Source organism: Argentina silus (assembly GCF_951799395.1).
Source record: "Argentina silus genome assembly, chromosome: 8".
Classification (NCBI taxonomy): domain Eukaryota; kingdom Metazoa; phylum Chordata; class Actinopteri; order Argentiniformes; family Argentinidae; genus Argentina; species Argentina silus.
Window position 1 is genome coordinate 16172363 of NC_139662.1, and position 17616 is coordinate 16189978.

Sequence of the window (17616 nt, forward strand, 5' to 3'; positions counted from 1 at the left end):
GTTTCTGTGTCATCAGATTGATGCATATAGGAGAGAGGTGGCTCGCCTCAACAAAGGGTTAACAAGGACATCCTGTTCAGAGTCCAACTGTTGATTTCTCCCATCTCTCACCCTGAAGCACCAGAGTTTTACTGGCCCCTACTGAACCCCATGTTCCAGAGCCCTCAAAGCTAGTTCCTACTGGACCTCATGTTCCACATCTAGCCTCTACTACTGGACCTCATGTTCCACAGCTAGCCTCTACTACTGGACCTCATGTTCCACAGCTAGCCTCTACTGGACCTCATGTTTCACAGCTAGCCTCTACTACTGGACCTCATGTTCCACAGCTAGCCTCTACTGGACCTCATGTTCCACATCTAGCCTCTACTACTGGACCTCATGTTCCACAGCTAGCCTCTACTGGACCTCATGTTCCACAGCTAGCCTCTACTACTGGACCTCATGTTCCACAGCTAGCCTCTACTGGACCTCATGTTCCACAGCTAGCCTCTACTACTGGACCTCATGTTCCACAGCTAGCCTCTACTACTGGACCTCATGTTCCACAGCTAGCCTCTACTACTGGACCTCATGTTCCAGAGTGTGTGTGTGTGTGTGTTTGTGCGTGTGATTGCTGATGTCCATTTGGAACATCTTTCTGCCCAACACCTTCTCAATCTACCATCTCGCTTGCTCACTGGGGAGCCCATGGTCACTCTGAATATGCCTCCCTACTGGAGGTGATGCTTTTCTCACCAGATAAATGAGTCCTATTGCAATGCTTCATTTGTGTTGCTATGCACATTGGATACAGTATGTAGGAAGCAGTTTTTATAAAGTAGGGAGAGACAGGAAGGGAGTGGAGCCTCCTCCAAAGGGAAGGAGAGAACATCTGGGGGTCTATTTCACACAGCAGGATCAGAGTTAGCCAGCTAGCTTCAGTTATCCAACTAGCTTCTCTAAATATAGACACTCCTTCACTGCTTTGGAGAAATTTGATCACATTTAGTTTTTCTTTGTTATCAAACCTGCTTTGGTGACATACAACCCTGGAGGTTCCAACTGAACTACAACTCTAATCAGATAATGAACTACAATATCCAGCACTACCCCACAGAGCTGCTACTTCTGGAGAGAACCGTTCTGGTTCTGCAGCAGCGTTCTTCTCCCTGCAGCAGGGGAGGCTGGTGGAGGTCAGAGGAAAGGGCTCATTGTGATGCATGGAATGAAATGAGGAATGGTATCAAACACACATGCCATGTATTACAATGAGCCCGTCCTCCGATTTCTACCTCCACTAGTCTCCCCTGCCCTGCAGTGTTAACTCACTCACGCTCCGGGGTTTAAAAGCGTTGGATTGGTGTCAGTGAGACACCACCCAATAGCTCACCTGTCCATTCCTTCTGAAACCAGGAGTTCATGAGAGTTAAAGCAGGAGGGCAGAGAACTCACCACTAGTCTGTCTGATTGGTGTGTCAGAACACACACACACACACACACACACACACACACACACACACACACACACACACACACACACACACACACACACACACACACACACACACACACACACACACACACACACACACACACACACACACACGATGGGTGTGTCCGAGCAAAGAGAGAAAGAACCAGAATAAAGGACAAAGCAAACATAAAAAGGGGCAGGACCAGGAGCTCTGTGAGAAGCACAACACAGCACTTTATTGTTCATAAATGCTTAAAGTGAAAAAGAAAACAAAAACTAAACAAATAGTACACACAAAATCGAAGATCACAAATTAAACATACACACAGAAAAAAGTCATTAATAATAATATAGCAAATGCTCTGTCAGTTTCACAGGCGACAGCAAAGGTCCATACTTGGGGCGGGGGGAAAAATAACTTCAAAAATACATGAAAATAGACAAAACAGTCTAACCTACGAACATCGCTACGATGCCGCCTCTTTAGTCCACCAAAAGAGAGGGATGGGAGGAGAGGAGGAGAGGAGAGGGAACTGTTCTTTCAATAGAACCAAAGATATTACTGCAAATTAAAAAAGGTAGAATCATAGTAACCAGCAAAAACAAAAGCAAGAGATTATGTTCATTTAAATTTGCATTTTTTTGTGTATTTATATAGATATATTATTTAGCAAAAATGCTATGGTTTTGTTAAAAAAATAAACAAAAACATACAGAAAATACCAGCCACCAAAGCGACATCTATTGACTAGCGTACCAATGTAGAACATATGAGGCTAGCTTAGCCACAGAAAGAATCGCTAATATTTTTATGAGTACACCTACTGCAACTTCTCTCCCCACACATGTCAAAAAGACTGTACAAATATACACTAGCTATTCCTGCATGACTAGGTGAAAAATTAGGGGGGTTCTAGTTTCTCTTTTACGCTTAAAAGCTAATAACTCGTAACGCATTTGCCACAGTATAACAGTGGCTAAATGAACATCAATAAGTACTTTTCTAATTAAGTAAATAGAAGGCAAATAATTTTCTATCGTTTGGTGCATCTTCAGTGTTTTTTCAAGAGGAAAAGTTAAAACTTTGTTCACAAATCTTACATCATTCATAGCTGCTTCCATTGGCCTATTGACATGACTTGTTGAGATGTCATCATTGGATGGCTTGTTGGGGTGAGAAGGGAAGTCCCGCCTTTCACCACAGTCCACATCCTGTCCAGCCTGAGAGGGCTGGTGAGGCAGAGTTGTTGGCATGGATCAAATATAATGTGTGTGTGAGAGAGAGTCTTTGAGAGAGTGTGTGTGTGTGTGTGTGTGTGTGTGTGTGTGTGAGAGAGTCTTTGAGAGAGTTTGTGTGTCTTTGAGTGTGTGTGTAAGTGTATCCATTGGTCAGACCTTCTGCTTGCTGAATTGAGCCCTGTTTTTTCCACTGCTCCCAGATTGTCCCAGTTTGGTGACAGCCGGCCCATCAGAGTGACCATCTTTCCCTTTAGCCTGTCTCTCTGACTGCTCTGTTGGGCCATGGCCATTCTCTACAAGGCCTTCCTCCTCTTCCTCCTCATCCTCCTCAGACCCTGACTCCTCCTCCACCTCTGAGCTAGACTGGGTCCCTGCCTCCCCTCCCTCCTCCTCCCCCATCTCTTCCTCCCCCTCCCCCATCTCCTCCTCCTCCCCCATCTCCTCCTCTCCTCCCTCCTCCCCCATCTCCTCTCCTCCCTCCTCCGTTAGAGCTATCCTTTCATTACCCATGGGTTTCTCCTCCTCTTCCTCCTCTCCTCCCGTCTCATCCTCCTCCTCTTCCTCCTCGCTGTCAGAGTCTATAGCGATAGGTTCAGAGAGTAACTCCACCCCCCTCTGTTGTAAGGTGTCGATTGTCTTATCTTTGTTTTGGTCTCGCTTGGCACTGTTGGGCATGGCCGAGGTGGGCGGGGCTGAGGTGGGCGTGGCCCGTTTGGACACTGCACCATTAGCCACGTCCTCCAGATGGCGCAGCAGCGCCTGCTCAGAGCGTCCGATGCAGGTCCTGGAAGTCCGCCTCTCCTCAGCGCCGTCTCCGCCCTCACAGATGCCACCCAGGGGGTCGAAGGTCATTTCGTGTGTGAGTCGGCTGACGTCTCGCATGTTGAATCCCAGCAGCACGTTGGTGTTCTGTCCCTCGCAGTCCCGGAGGCACTTCCTCCTCCGGTTGGCGAAGTGGGAGGAGATGTCCGACTTCCAGAGCCAGAGGCTAGCCGCCAGCTTCTCCACCTCCCGCCGCGTCGGGTACGGCTCGCGGTTGAAGTACTTGGTCAGGAACGCCTTCCTCGCCTCATATGACTCGTCCTCGTGACCTTTAGGGTCGAGGGCCAGGGTCACAGGGTCGTCCGGGTTCTCTACAAACGCCATGGGCCCGTTGCTGCTACCGCTGCCCCCCTCCCCCGCCACCTTCCTTCGCTTGGGGTCATTGGGGTCAAAGTTCTCGAAGCCTGCCCGTTTAAGGGAGGAGCCCTGTGCCTGTGAGACACGGGGGGAGGGTGCGGGCCGGGCGTCCTGGCCGTTCTGGGTCTTGCCCACGCCGCGACAGTGGACCAGGTGAAGGGTGATGGTGGAGGCCGTCATGTTGCTGGTGTACACCCCCAGACAGTGAATGCATTTGTAGGTGAGCTTCTTCTCCACAGGGTGGACGGTCTGGATGACCTGGTGGCGCTCTCGCAGGTGGTGGGCCAGGGCGTCTGAGATGGGCCCCTTCAGGATGGAGAAGCACAGCGGGCAGAGGGTCTTCCCCACGTCCTTCTTGTATGGAACTGCCGCCTGGGGGGCGTTCTTGACCGGGGACCCGTCCCCACCCTCCGAAGGTGGCATCTTCGGGGGCTGGTGGGGCACGTTCCTCTTGCCCGGCGTAGAGGAAGACGAGGGTGAGGATGAAGAGGAGGTGGTGGCGGCGGTGGCGGCAGCTCCACCGCTGCTGTTTTGAGTGTGGAAGGCCACGGACTCTTCCGGAGCGTCCCTCATGTTGTAGGTGGTGACGATCAGCTGCACGTTCTTGGGGTTGCCCTGCTGGAGCGTGAGGTCGAAGGTCAATGGGGAGTCGGTGCGTGGCCCCATTACCTCGTCGGGGTGCGCCAGCCGCATGTGAGCCACCATCTTCTCCACGTCGTTGAAGGTGGCGCGGCAGTGCGGGCAGGACAGGCCGTGGATCAGCATGTGGTTGAGCAGCGTGTCGCTAGGCAGGTAGCGGTTGCAGTACAGACACTTGGAGGTGAAGTTGTGGATCTTCATGATGTAGTTGGCCACCGCCTGGACCTTCTCCGCCTTGTGCTCCTTCTCAAAGTGGGAGGAATAGACGTTCTCCGGGAAGAGCTCGTTGCAGATGGTGCAGATCTTCCACTTCTGGGTGTAGGAGGTGCCCAGGACCGACGAGCCGCCCTTCTTGGAGGCGACGGTGGCCACGGTGGTGGCGGCGGCCTGGACGCGTGAGGTCAGCTGGGTGGGTTTCATGCTGGAGGTGGCATTGACCACTAGAGGGCCCCGCAGGCCACCAGGGAGGAGCTGCTTGGCCGCCTGCGACTGCTGCGGCACCGACACCTGGGCATTGCCTGGCAACGTGATCCTCACCTGCTGGCCACCGATGGAGAAGGACTGGGTTGTGCCACTCTTCAGGCCGAACGCCCCGCCCTGTTTGATCTGCACGCCAGCGGCGAGGAGCGCCGATGAGTTCAGCCCTGACTTCGGGATGACAATGCGGCTGAGCTGCTGGCCGCCACCGAGGGGGCGTATCCCCACAGTGGTAACCACGGCACCTTTGGGCCCGATCCCGATGACCCGCTCGCCGCTGGCGGTCTTGGGCGGGGACACCATGATGGGCTTGGCCCGGGGCACCACCACGTTGGTGTGGCCGATCATGGCCGTCACCTGGTAGCCAATCCGCTCATGGTCCTCGATCACGTGCTGCACCAGAGCCTCGTAGGTCCGCGGCACAAACAGACAGCGCTTACAGTGGATGATGTTGCTGTTGGCGTTGGTGACGTTGGCATTGGTGGTGGTGGCGCTACCATCGGCGTTCGCCGTGCCGTTGGCAGTGGCGGCCGTTTTCTCACCGGGCTTGACCAGGTAGGGCGTGGCCACATGTTGAAAGTGTTCTCTATAGATGTGCTTTCGCACCACGTTGTACAGCGGGTCCCTGTAGGTGCACTTCTTACAGTAGTACACGGCCTGCTCCACGCTGTCCCCAGGCCTCTTCAGGCCGTCCTTCCCCAGCGCTCCCGCCGCCGTGGCACCCCCCCCCAGGCCCCCCCCCGGACCCTGTCTCACCACATTGTTGGGCATGTGGAAGAGCTTGATGTGCATCTCAAGGGTCTTCTTGTTGCCATTGTAGGTACAGTACGGGCAGTTGAGGAGGATGTGGCTCTCAAAGTCCTCGCTGTGGACGTTCCGGAAGTGGCTCTTGTAGGCAGAGAAGAACTTGGAGGAGAAGGGACAGCCGGAACAACAGAACGGCTTGGACCGATAGTCCTGTTGGGGGGGGGACAGGAAGAGAGGGAGGCAGGAAGAGAGCGAGAGACACACAGACAGAGGGTTAGTTTTCACAAACATTTATTGCACGAAAAGTGTGCTATGCATTCACAAATATTAATACAACACACTAATACCAATACAATACAAGTCAATCTAAAATAAATGTCATGAAAGTCTTTTGTTTTTGTACCTGTGGTTTGGTCTGTGAAGGGTCATACATGCCCACGTCATCCCACGTGGTGTGTTTGATGTAGAACTCATTGGGGACAAACTCTTTGAAGTCCTGAGGAGGAGAGTGGAGGACATGTTCATAATTAATATCTGATCAAAACCAAATCTCACCAACACATGAAGTAATGTAGAGGTGGGGGGGGGGGGGGGTGCACCAGTGAGTATGGCTAAGTCACTGGTTTGCTTTTTGGGGGTCTATGGTTTGACAAAGACAAAGACTGTTTATTGGCCATGCAATCAATTCACATCAATTGTTGGAAGGTGGTAATTTTTGCACACACCCCCGAGCACTGCACACACCCCCTCCGAGACAACACATGTGCACACCCCCAAGGGAGAACAGAGCTCTGGGCTCTGGGCACAGGGTCAACCATATTCCGGCACCCTTGGTGTTAGTTCATACTGTTTGTATTGTATTTATTGTTTATATTGCTTAGTATTGTTGTTGTTGGAAAGCACTTTAATGTAAAAAGCACTATACAAATTCATTGATTTATGAGTATATTAGTTATCAACTCTAAACGGCACCCAGAGCGATAAAGTGCCCAGCCTGACCCTAAAGAGCACTCTCACTCTCAATAGGTGTCAATGTTTTCTATTGTACTGCAAAGCACTTCAGCATTTAATATTAGGCTGAGGCCTACGTTATTAATGCTTAATAACGCTGCATGGCCATCCAGCTGTACTCCTGCTCACCTCGATGTGGTCCTTGCAGTACTCTAGGCCGATGTCTCCCAGCACACGCTTCACATTCCGCCTGGCCTTCCGTAAGCTGCCCAGGTTGTTGACCGGCAGCTGGAACATCCTGCCCGCCTGGGGGGAGGATAGGGGACAGGAGAGGGGACAGGAGAGGGGGTGGGACAGGAACAGGAGAGGGGGGGGGGGCAGGAGAGAAGGGGCACAGGGGAGAGGTCAACATCTGTAAGCATGGTTGAAGAGAGCAGCAAGGAGCAGTCCTCCCAGGATCAGACAGACAGTATATTAAGACTAACAGGAAGACTGTGTATTCTGGGGACAGAGTTTCTCTAAGCATCACACTGACACTCATGATCACATCATTCCCATATAGAGGTCCCCTCCCCTCCGCCCTGCCCCCCAAACTGTGACTGGTCTGAGGTTCCTCCCCATGGTCCTTCTTGTCCAATGAGTTTTGAGCAGGCGGCGGCGAGAGAAGACACAAGGAATCAAGGTGAGACTTTTGAGATTTGACCTATGTAAACAACCAACACAACAATCAACACACCATATATAATTCACTCTCTACCCCGGTCAAAGGTCAACACATACGATGACCTCATAACTTGTGACGAGCAGCAGCAGCAGCAGCATGACCCAGAAGCCTCTACACCTGAGTGATGATGTCACAGCTCTGTGTTCTGGTTCTAGAACCGTGTGTTCTACAGGCTCCAACAGAGGAGGGAGGGGGAGTCTGCATCTCAATACACTCCTCTCCTCTCCTTCATCTCACTGATCTGAAACAACTGGAACGGTGGAAGTGGTTGGAATCAGTCCATCTGGCATTCACCTATTTAGAGCTTTCACATCATTGCAGGTAAGGAAAGGGGACACAGAGACTATTGAGATGGAGCCTTCGTTTAAATGGTACTGTGTGTGCGTGTGTGTCTGCCTGCCTGTCTGTCTGACTGGCTGGCTGGCTGGCTGGCTGCTTGGCCCTCCCTCCCTCCCTCCCTCCCCCTCAGCTTTCTCCCATCGCCTGTAGATGGCGCTAGAGGATGCCTCTGCCTCCATTATGTAAGCCTTCCCTCACTCTGCCTGCCCCCTTTTTGCTGCCTGCCTCCCTCCCTCCCCCTTCCTTCCTCTCTCTCTCTCTCTCTCTCCCTCCCTCCCCTCACTCACTCACTCCCCTCCCCCCTCCCTCCACTCACTCCCCTCCCCCCACTCACTCCCCTCCCTGCCTCCATCTCACTCACTCACCCCCCCTCCCTCCCTCTCCCTCTCACTCCCTCCCTCCCTCCCTCCCTCCCTCCCTCTCTCTCACTCACCCACCCCTCACTCCCCTCCCCCCTCCCTCCCTGCAATCATGGAATGGCGCCTCCTATTGAGTCAGCAGCAGAGCTCAACGTTTACAATATGTCTGCAGTGGAGGGGGGGAGGGAGGGGAGGGAGAGAGGGAGTAAGGGTGTGTGTGTGTGGAGTAGGGAGAGGGTGAGGGGCTGGTTTTAGGCCTGCTAAGAGTAGCAGGCTGCCACACCACTGCTGAAGGCAAGGGAGAGGTAGAAGAAGAGAGTCGCAGCACACAGAGGTATAGACTAAGATTTAGCAGTACATCAAAAGCAGACTAAACCAGACCCTCTCTCCAATACACAACTGGCTAAATTAGTTTCCACTGTCCTCAATTTGGATGATAATGATGTTGTCACACCCCATGGTCACCAATACATCCTCAACCCAATTAACAACCTGAGTTAATTCATGAAGGCTGATGTGTACACAATGGTAGGTTGTGTCAGCCATACCCTCTGTTGTCATCAATTAGAGCACTTTAAGAAAGGGACTTTCCATTTGCACTTTGACATGGCTGTTGAGCTGAGAGTTAGCACAACCACATACTTTCCCCTGGACCCCCCTCACTCACACTCACAGTTGAATATTGAGTTGAGGGAGACTTATTACTAGCCTCTTGATTGACACAACGCATATACGTTTATGACAACCTTGTAACGCCTGGGAAAAACGTTATACGATTAGGCGAAATACTGGCGGAGGAGTCTACCGGTACCGGCCAGCTGACATCACACAGTTTCCGTGCTCTCTCAGAATCAAACGTGCGATGTGCGCGCATCACCACGACGACCCCTTGTCACTTAACTGTACTACACTACCAGTCGCTGGGTGGCTACGGTAGACCAACATTAACTTAAAGTAAACAGCTAATACATTCCCACTGGTATCCCCTCTTATCTTGAGGGAAGAGAGTTGGTCGAACAAGACTGATTCAGCCTAAAGAGACGATTTCCACTTGCACTACCACTCCACTGTCTCTCTCACCTCATCAATTGGCTCAATGTGGATTTTGATAGAAGTCAGTGGTGAATATTGATTATCACTAGCTGTCAAATCAAAGAAAGGAGGGTGGCTTTCACGCTTACAGTCAAATGCATCACTCATGATCAAGGGTTGTACGCATATGGTAATGTGTTGATGAATGATCAATAGCTGATACATCGCTAATGTTAGCTAGCCGAGCTAGCCATCTACCACAAAGGGAAACCCACATTAAACACCGCTAGCATGCTAACTAGCAAGCTAACCGCTAGCTCAGGCTGTAGTAGAAAGAAGCACCGCACGAGCTCCGAGTCCTATCTAGCTATATCGGTGTCACTCGGTCCCCAAGTTTCGCTCATTAAAAGCGGCGTGATGCTCACCGACGACTTGGCCATATAATACATTGTCAAAATACCCCTAAAAAACTATCCAATGTGTGACAGTCAAATATCAATACAAGACAAGCTAGTCGGGGACTCACAATTTTAACCTCGACAAGAGAGCGAACAACGTATCGTCGTAGCTAACGCGCTAGCTAACGTAACCGTAGCTACGGGCTGGTGGTAGATGACGGTTTACCTGCTTTAAAATCCGGTGCTCCCGTTGGAGTAAATGGTATCCGTTCAGATCTACTGGAGACAAAGCGGCAGCAACGTTCACTTTCCCCCTATTCCTCTCCAAATAGGCAGCCGGGGACCAACCGCCTTGCCGTCTACTCTCCAAGCGGACACACACCACACCGAGAGAGGGAGCTCGACTCTTCTCACTGTCCGACCCGGGGTATCATTCTCACTCTCCGGTTAGAGCGAATGAAGTGCCGCTGAAACTCATTTAGCTAGATAAACCCCCCCTACTAGTAGTGTTGTTGAATGGAAAGGGTCCCGCTTATGGCAATTTTACGAGAGACCCCCAATCCAAAAATGTGTGAACTTTAGCTTTGATTGTTTACTGACAATAAAGCATTCCCATCTCTTCCCTCATAGACAATACACCCCTAGCCTAGAAACTGCCCTATCCAAAATGGCGCAATTGAAAGGGCGGAAGTGACATATGTGTTTGATTAGCATAAAAAGCTCATTGTGAGACCCATAAGTCCTTAATTAGTCAGCTTATCAATTATGGTCATATTTTCAAAGACTTACCTAAAATTTCGGCCTCCGTCGTTGTGCGGTGTGTGTCAAAGCCAGCCGTCTGTATGCCTGAGGGACTGGGGTAAACAAGCTCAAATTGTCGTCACCATATCTCACCAACAGGAGGCGCCCTCTTGACGAGCTCGACTAGCCTTGGACGCATGCGTTACATGACTACATCTGGCGCCCTCCCCTGCAGAGGGTCGGATGTATACACTGCCTCACTACCACACTGTGCCTGTGCACTAACACAACGTCGGAGTGCTACCTCTGGTTGGAGAACAGTAGGTGGCGCTGTTCTGGGATACCAAACTCACCGGGACTACTTCCCTTAGAAGTGACTGGGGCAAATCCAAGCCTGAGAGCTGATTGTTCTCTCTCTTTCTCTCTCTCTCTCTCTCTTTCTCCCTGTGTGTGTGTGTGTGTGTGTGTGTGTGTGTGTCTCTTTCTCCCTATGTGTGTCTCTCTCTCTCCCACTATGGTGTGTATGTGTGTCTCTCTCTCTCTTTCTCCCTCTGTGTGTGTGTACCTCTCTCTCTCTTTCTCCCTCTGTGTGTGTGTGTGTGTGTGTGTGTCTGTCTCCCTCTGTGTGTGTGTGTGTGTGTGAATGTTTTGGGGAGATGAGTGGCCTTCTCAGGTGAATACTGGATTTATGGATGTGGTGAGTGTACTCTTAGTATGGCGGTGCAGACATGCCCTCAACCGAGAGTCCTCTTATCACGTTGTGTCTTCAAGCAGAGGCCAGTAACACACACACTTTACTAGATGGTCAGGGCCTCTCCTCTCTGTTGCCTGCCCTGTGTGTGGAGAAACACTCACTCAGAGAGACTACTAGGTGTATCTTTTTAAACTTGCATTTAATCTCTAACTATTTTTATTGTTGTTTTTACTGACTGCTTTTTACTTTTTATTTATCTATCTATTTTTGTTCTTTCCATGGAATGTAGTGTCTTTGAGTACTGCGAAAAGCGATATAGAAAATAAATGCATTGTTATCACTAACACTGTTTCCAGTTTGTTTGATAAAGCCTGTCTCACCATGAGCTTCCATTGGGAGCAGACGACAAGGCTTAACTGAGTGATGTACTTCACATGGGGCTGGAGCAGGTTAGTGGTTGGTTATATCTGAAACTGACCATTTGGGACCTTTTTATTGTATTCTCCACCAATAAATAGTTTTATTTGACTTTTTTTTATCTATCTGCCCAACCCCTGCCTCCCTGAACGTACTGACAAAGCCATGATCACTCTGTTCCACTGTGTAGCGCCTGCAGCTCTCTCTCCCTGTGTTCAGGTGTCACATCATTGGCCAGGAGACTCACACACTCTGACTGCTCTCAGGGGCTAGTCATCATCCAGAGACAGCTCAGCCGATGCGGACCGGAGGAGACGAGACGTGGATTACTGAACATAAACCTGTGACATCATAACATCGACTGTGTCTCCCGTGTTTACTGCTGATGATGGTTGTTGATGTCTGTGCATGTCCTGTGTTACACAGATGTTGTGTCATAAGAAGAAGAATTTCCCCAAGGGGATAATCAAGTTTATCAAATGCATATACAAAGCATATAACATGATTTCCCAAATGGTGTGTGTGTGTGTGTTCCTCACTGGCTGTACTGAGTGTGAACATCAGGCACTGAACAACAGGGGGCCATACTAACCATAGGAACACACAGATAAAAAGAAAACACATGTAGCAGCAACCCACAATGTAAGGAAATACAAGCAACTATTTATTTGTTTACAACAATCACAGGTCCATCAGTTCAGAGTCTTTTGGAACCTGTCTATAATCAATCAATCCAGTTGGTGTTGGGCTCCATTAATGATGTCTGTTACTGCGCTCTGCTAGCCATGTCTGTTTGGGCATTAGGCATCTCCAGCACAGTAACATTCTATGATGACAAAAGGAGGAGCATAGTCTGTCCACTGTTTTGTTCTGAAACTGAGAATACCTAACCTACTCTGATGCTGATGTAATGACTGCCCTCAGGCAATGACTGGCAGGCAGACAGACAGACAGACAGACAACAACCACAGGACTAGAGCAGAGCTGCGCGCCAGCAAGGGGCAGCATAGAGATCATGTTGTAGCGAAGAGAGTGAGCAGGCCTTTCAGGAATGACACAATCTCATTCCCTCCCAGTTTGGACTCTCCGTACACACGATCAACGAACGATATAGGGACCTGCAGGAGAGGAGGAAGAGAGAGTGAGGGGAGGCATTTAAACATAGTTAGAGAACCTGTTGATATGAGACGGGGAGTTTCCTGAAAGCTTTGTAGCAGTAACATCATCTTCAGTTCATGCTAGCCTCAAAAGCCTTCAGCAAACTCACCCCACTGTCAACATTTCATGACAGCTAAAACCCAATAAACATCTGTGCTTGTGTGTTGGGGGTTGAGAGCAGGCCTTAATACACATGACCTACTGTCTAATAAATATACAAGATCTACTGTCTGTAATAAATACACATGATCTACTACACACACACGATAATAATAATAAATATACATGTTTAACTCACTAACTGCCAAAGAATTCCAGAACACTGAGAGCCAAGTGTTTTATGTGGTACAAAATGAAGCATTATAATTTATGCAAGTCACCCGTGGCACTCTAGAATGTTGACAATTCGGGTGACTTTATTCACCATCGGCACTAAATGAGTTAAGACCAACCTCTCCGATGGAGTACCCCAGCTGTCTGGCACGCACGATCATCTCCATCTGGAACACGTAGCCTTTAGACACACACCTCTCCACCAGCCGCTCCAGCACCTCCTTCTTATACAGCCTAATCACACATGCACGCACACGCGCGCACACACACACACACACACACACACACACACACACACACACACACACACACACACACACACACACACACACACACACTGAGATAGATAGATATACACACACACACCTCTCCAGCAACTCTTTCTTATACAGTCTGATCAAACACACACACACACACACACACACACACACACACACACACACACACACACACACACACACACACACACACACACACACAGTGAGATAGATAGATATACACACACACACCTCTCCAGCAACTCCTTCTTATACAGTCTGATCAAACACACACACACAGGTTGTTGGTGTACTGTAGGTAGGTCTGACATGACCTCTCACCTGAAGCTGCCCGTCAGGTCAGAAGCTCCTGGTCTCAGCAGCACCTGGGTCACGTAGTTAGCCCCCCGACTGAGAGAGAGAGAGAGAGAGAGAGAGAGAGAGAGAGAGAGACATGAAGAGAGAGAGGGGGGGGGGGGGAAGAAAGACACACACACACACATCTCCAGCAGGATGAACAGCAGACAATGAATGAATGATGGTGCAGCAGAAGGAGGCATGTTCATATCCTGTCACCTGATGATTTTCCTACGCAGGTCCCAGCCGTACACTCCTCCGTCTCCTTGGTAACGTGTACCTGACACCAGGTCATAGCCACCTTCTTTCTGTTTCCTAGGAGACAGAACGCAGCATCAGCTGAGATGTAGCCTAGCTAGCAGATGGACACTCAACATTCTAAAAAACTTTCAAAACTAAAACTAAACTAATTAAACTAAACTTAATTGCATAGAGGAAAGAAAACAGACTTACTCTATAAATTCTGGAATAAATTTAGGCTGAAAGCAAAGAGAGAAAAAAGACATCTTGAGTTTCATCATGCATTCATGAATCCCATCTCTAAGTGAAAATACTGTGACTACTGAAGGAGAAGTATCCTACAGGGCCTCGACACGGAACCAAACTGTTGCTCTGAGAGAGTCCTGTTTATTACAGCTCAGCTCTGAGACAGTCATGTAAAGGACAGTTCTGCTCTGAGACGGAGTCATGTAGAGGACAGTTCTGCTCTGAAACATGTAGAGGACAGTTCTGCTCTGAAACATGTAGAGGACAGTTCTGCTCTGCACAGTTATGCATATTCTCTGCTGCAGCCCCCACTCGTTGGAACACTCTCCAAAACCACATCAAAGAATCCACCACACTCTCCTCCTTCAAACAATCCCTCTTTTTAAACTTGCTTTTAATCTTTAACTATTTTTTGTGTTGTTTTTACTGACTCTGCTTTTGTTTGACTTTTTATTTATCTATCTATTCTTGTTCAATCCTATCCTTGTATAAAGTGCTATACAAAATAAATGCATTATTATTATTATTATTATTATTATAGCTCTGCTCTGAGAGACAGGAGGTCTACTCCTCAGTCTCCAGAAGGGGATCAAGGAGGAGCCAGAAACCACTCACGTGATGAGACAGGTCAGCGTCCATGATGATGACATAGTTCCCTGTAGCATGTTTGACCCCATGGATGTAGGCAGTTCCTGTAAGCAGAATCAAAATGGACATTATCAAATGTGTGTGTGTGTGTGTGGTGAACGGAAAAGGAAATATAAAAAGCTAATTGTGTTTATAAAAATAAAAAAAAGTTATATACGGTGAGAATGTCTTTGTCATACAGCAATACCTTTATATACATACTGTATATTGTATTATAGCCTACTGAATTGTATATTGAATATGTTCTTGTTTAATCTCCTCATACACAAACATGTAGCTTTCCCTGAGTGACATCATGTATGTAGTCTAGTCTTAGCACAGCTTTTATAATGGCCATTTTACATACGAGAGACATCAAGAGATACTCTCAAATTATTGTATGATATAATTGTCTGTTCTGTTCACCTGTGTGTGTGTGTGTGTGTGTGTGTGTGTGTGTGTGTGTGTGTGTGTGTGTGTGTACTAAGATACAGTAACCTAGGATATTAGGGAATACAGTTGTGACACTGATGTCCCTTTAAGTATATGTGTAACACTCACCTAACCCTAATTTCTTTGCTCTGGGTCGAAGGAGCTGAAAAAGAGGAACACATCAGAACAGAGAGAGATAGAGATAGATAGATAGATAGAGAGAGGGGGGGGGGGGGGGGAAGAGACATCCATGTCAGCAGGATCATGGTTGTCTTGTCATAACAAACAGCTAATATCAGTAGTTCACATACTATCTTGTCCTCTCCGTAGATCTGTTGTAGTTGCTCCGCCACCTGAAGTGTCCCGTCTGGGCTTCCGTCGTCTATAACGATGATCTCGAAGTCGTATCCACTGCACACAACAATGACAACAAAACATATCCTCACATTTCACACCTGGTACCAAATGGCCACAGCTATGTGTGGACTACAGGAACTAAACTAAATCTTTCGAATGTGCTTTACTGTTCAAATTATGACAGTTAAGAGCTATTTCAGTGCACCAGTGAGCTGTGGGCTATCTCGGATGTCTCCTCTACCTGCAAATCTGTTTTTAGTGACAGCTCATTACTCTGTCAGCTCTGCTCCAAGCTAGCACGCTCAACATTAGCTCATGTAATGTCTACAAACGACGAACCTTTCTCCGAAGTATTTCACCAGTAGCCACACAATCAGGGGTAGATTTTCACGCTCGTTATACGTGGGCAACAGCACCGAGTACTTATCTCCATCACCCCGGCTTCGGTTTGACGCTCTTCGACTTGCCATGTTGGAATGTTGTTGAATCGGATGTGAGTGCTCTCCAGGATTTCCACCGCCACAACAAGTCCCGAGTTAAACAGTTCCTAGCAAGGAATATCTATCTTCCAGGAGATGGCACTCGTGTCACATGAAGCAGAATCAAGTCTGAATATAAGAATATGAAATTGATTATAGATTGGATTAAAACACAATTAGTCAAGAGATTATGCAGTAGGGTTAAGGTTTTTCAGTTATTTTTTCAGTTAAACTTAACTTGCGTATTGTTTGGGGGTGAATAAGGTGATCAGTGTGTGAATGTGAATTAATTTTGACATCGTGACCAATAGAGCAGTGTTTCCTTCCTCATACTCCAAGTGAAAGTAAAATCGTTTTTTTAGGTTGTGGCGCACATCGGAGAGATTAGCAGCAGTTTAATAAAGCAGCATTTTTATTGAACAGGAGATATTATAGTATTACACTATTCGAACACCTGCTAATTCACCTGCTGAGATTCAAGTGGACTAAGTTCTGAGAAAACATACAACATACAAGAAGTTATCTGTCCTCTCCACACACATGTTTAGAAGGTCTTTATAGTATATAACAAATGAATGTTCAAGTTTTTGTCAGAGAGTCTTTGGGAGCTGTGGCTTCCAATAAACAACTATTCTTTCTCATCTGGAGTATGTTGTTGCTCTCTAAGTTATTTTTTTGTTGGTTATTGATTTGATTCTTACTTGATTATAAATTACCTAAATAAATGATTCATTTGATTTATCAAAATGATTGTAACACTGGTGTCAGTCTCACGTTCTTTATTTCAAGTGAAAAAGTTGATTCCTACAGTTTAGTGTTACTGTACATGACCTTTTAACTATTAGAGGTTTACAGTCCCACTCTCTCTCTCTCTCACACACACACACACACACACACACACACACACACACACACACACACACACAGGAATAGAAGAAGGTGAACAGAAGAGACAATTATATCATACAATAATTTGAGAATATCTGTCGATGGCCATTTTACATACAAGAGAGACATTATAAAAGCAGTGCTAAGACTAGACTACATACATGATGTCACTCAGGGAAAGCTACATGTTTGTGTATGAGGAGATTAAACAAGAACATATTCAATATACAATTCAGTAGGCTATAATACAATATACAGTATGTATATAAAAGTATTGCTGTATGACAATAGAGACATTCTCACAGTATATCACTTGTTTGAAACAAACATGTTGTAGTTTTTTTTACACAATTAACTGTTTGTATTTCCACACTGCCACACTGCTGGCCGGAACTCAGCAATCTGTAGCAGAGAGAGTACCTTCAAAGATATTAACGTACAGTTGACATTATTACATTAAGAACGTATACTTGACATTATGAAGGTATATTTACATTATGAAGGTATACTTCTATACTATACAGGTTACAGTGCATGAATACATAAACATGAGCAGAGTCAAACATTTTCAGTGCGAAGGTGGTAATAATCCTCTACGGTCTCATGCTGCCAAGCAACACATCCATTAGCATCCATTAGCATCCACTAGCATCCACGATATTACAGATCTACCAACACATCTACTAGCATCCACTAGCATCCATTATAATACACATATGTTTACCAACACATCCAATAACATTCACTAGCATCCATTATAACAGCAGTCATATACATATGTGTCTATAGCCTACTGCAGAGGACTGTAATGCAGACATACACTCACTAAACACTTTATTAGGAACACCTG

General features: G+C 47.6%; 3 protein-coding genes across 3 annotated transcripts in view; all 3 read right to left on the reverse strand.

The window, feature by feature from the left end:
* Nucleotides 1-3130: 3130 nt before the first annotated feature.
* adnpb (activity-dependent neuroprotector homeobox b) lies at nt 3131-10401 on the reverse strand (the record flags this gene model as incomplete). Its single annotated transcript, XM_083675923.1, has 4 exons — nt 10330-10401; nt 6878-6994; nt 6141-6233; nt 3131-5947 (listed from the first exon to the last, which is right to left on the reverse strand). Coding segments are annotated over exons 2-4 (3018 nt in total), but the record flags the coding sequence as incomplete, so codon positions are not given.
* A 1634-nt stretch (nt 10402-12035) lies between these two features.
* dpm1 (dolichyl-phosphate mannosyltransferase subunit 1, catalytic) lies at nt 12036-15884 on the reverse strand. Its single transcript, XM_083676134.1, has 9 exons — nt 15739-15884; nt 15354-15453; nt 15172-15205; nt 14599-14675; nt 13951-13976; nt 13717-13812; nt 13483-13551; nt 13003-13117; nt 12036-12510 (listed from the first exon to the last, which is right to left on the reverse strand). Exons 1-9 carry the CDS (start codon nt 15867-15869, stop codon nt 12406-12408), a joined length of 753 nt encoding a protein of 250 aa, XP_083532260.1. The 5' UTR covers nt 15870-15884; the 3' UTR covers nt 12036-12405.
* A 778-nt stretch (nt 15885-16662) lies between these two features.
* slc35h1 (solute carrier family 35 member H1) overlaps nt 16663-17616 on the reverse strand; it is a gene marked incomplete at its 5' end in the record, with an annotated part of 21161 nt that continues 20207 nt past the window's right edge. The window contains one exon of the mRNA XM_083675924.1: nt 16663-17616. This exon is cut by the window's right edge and continues 1017 nt beyond it.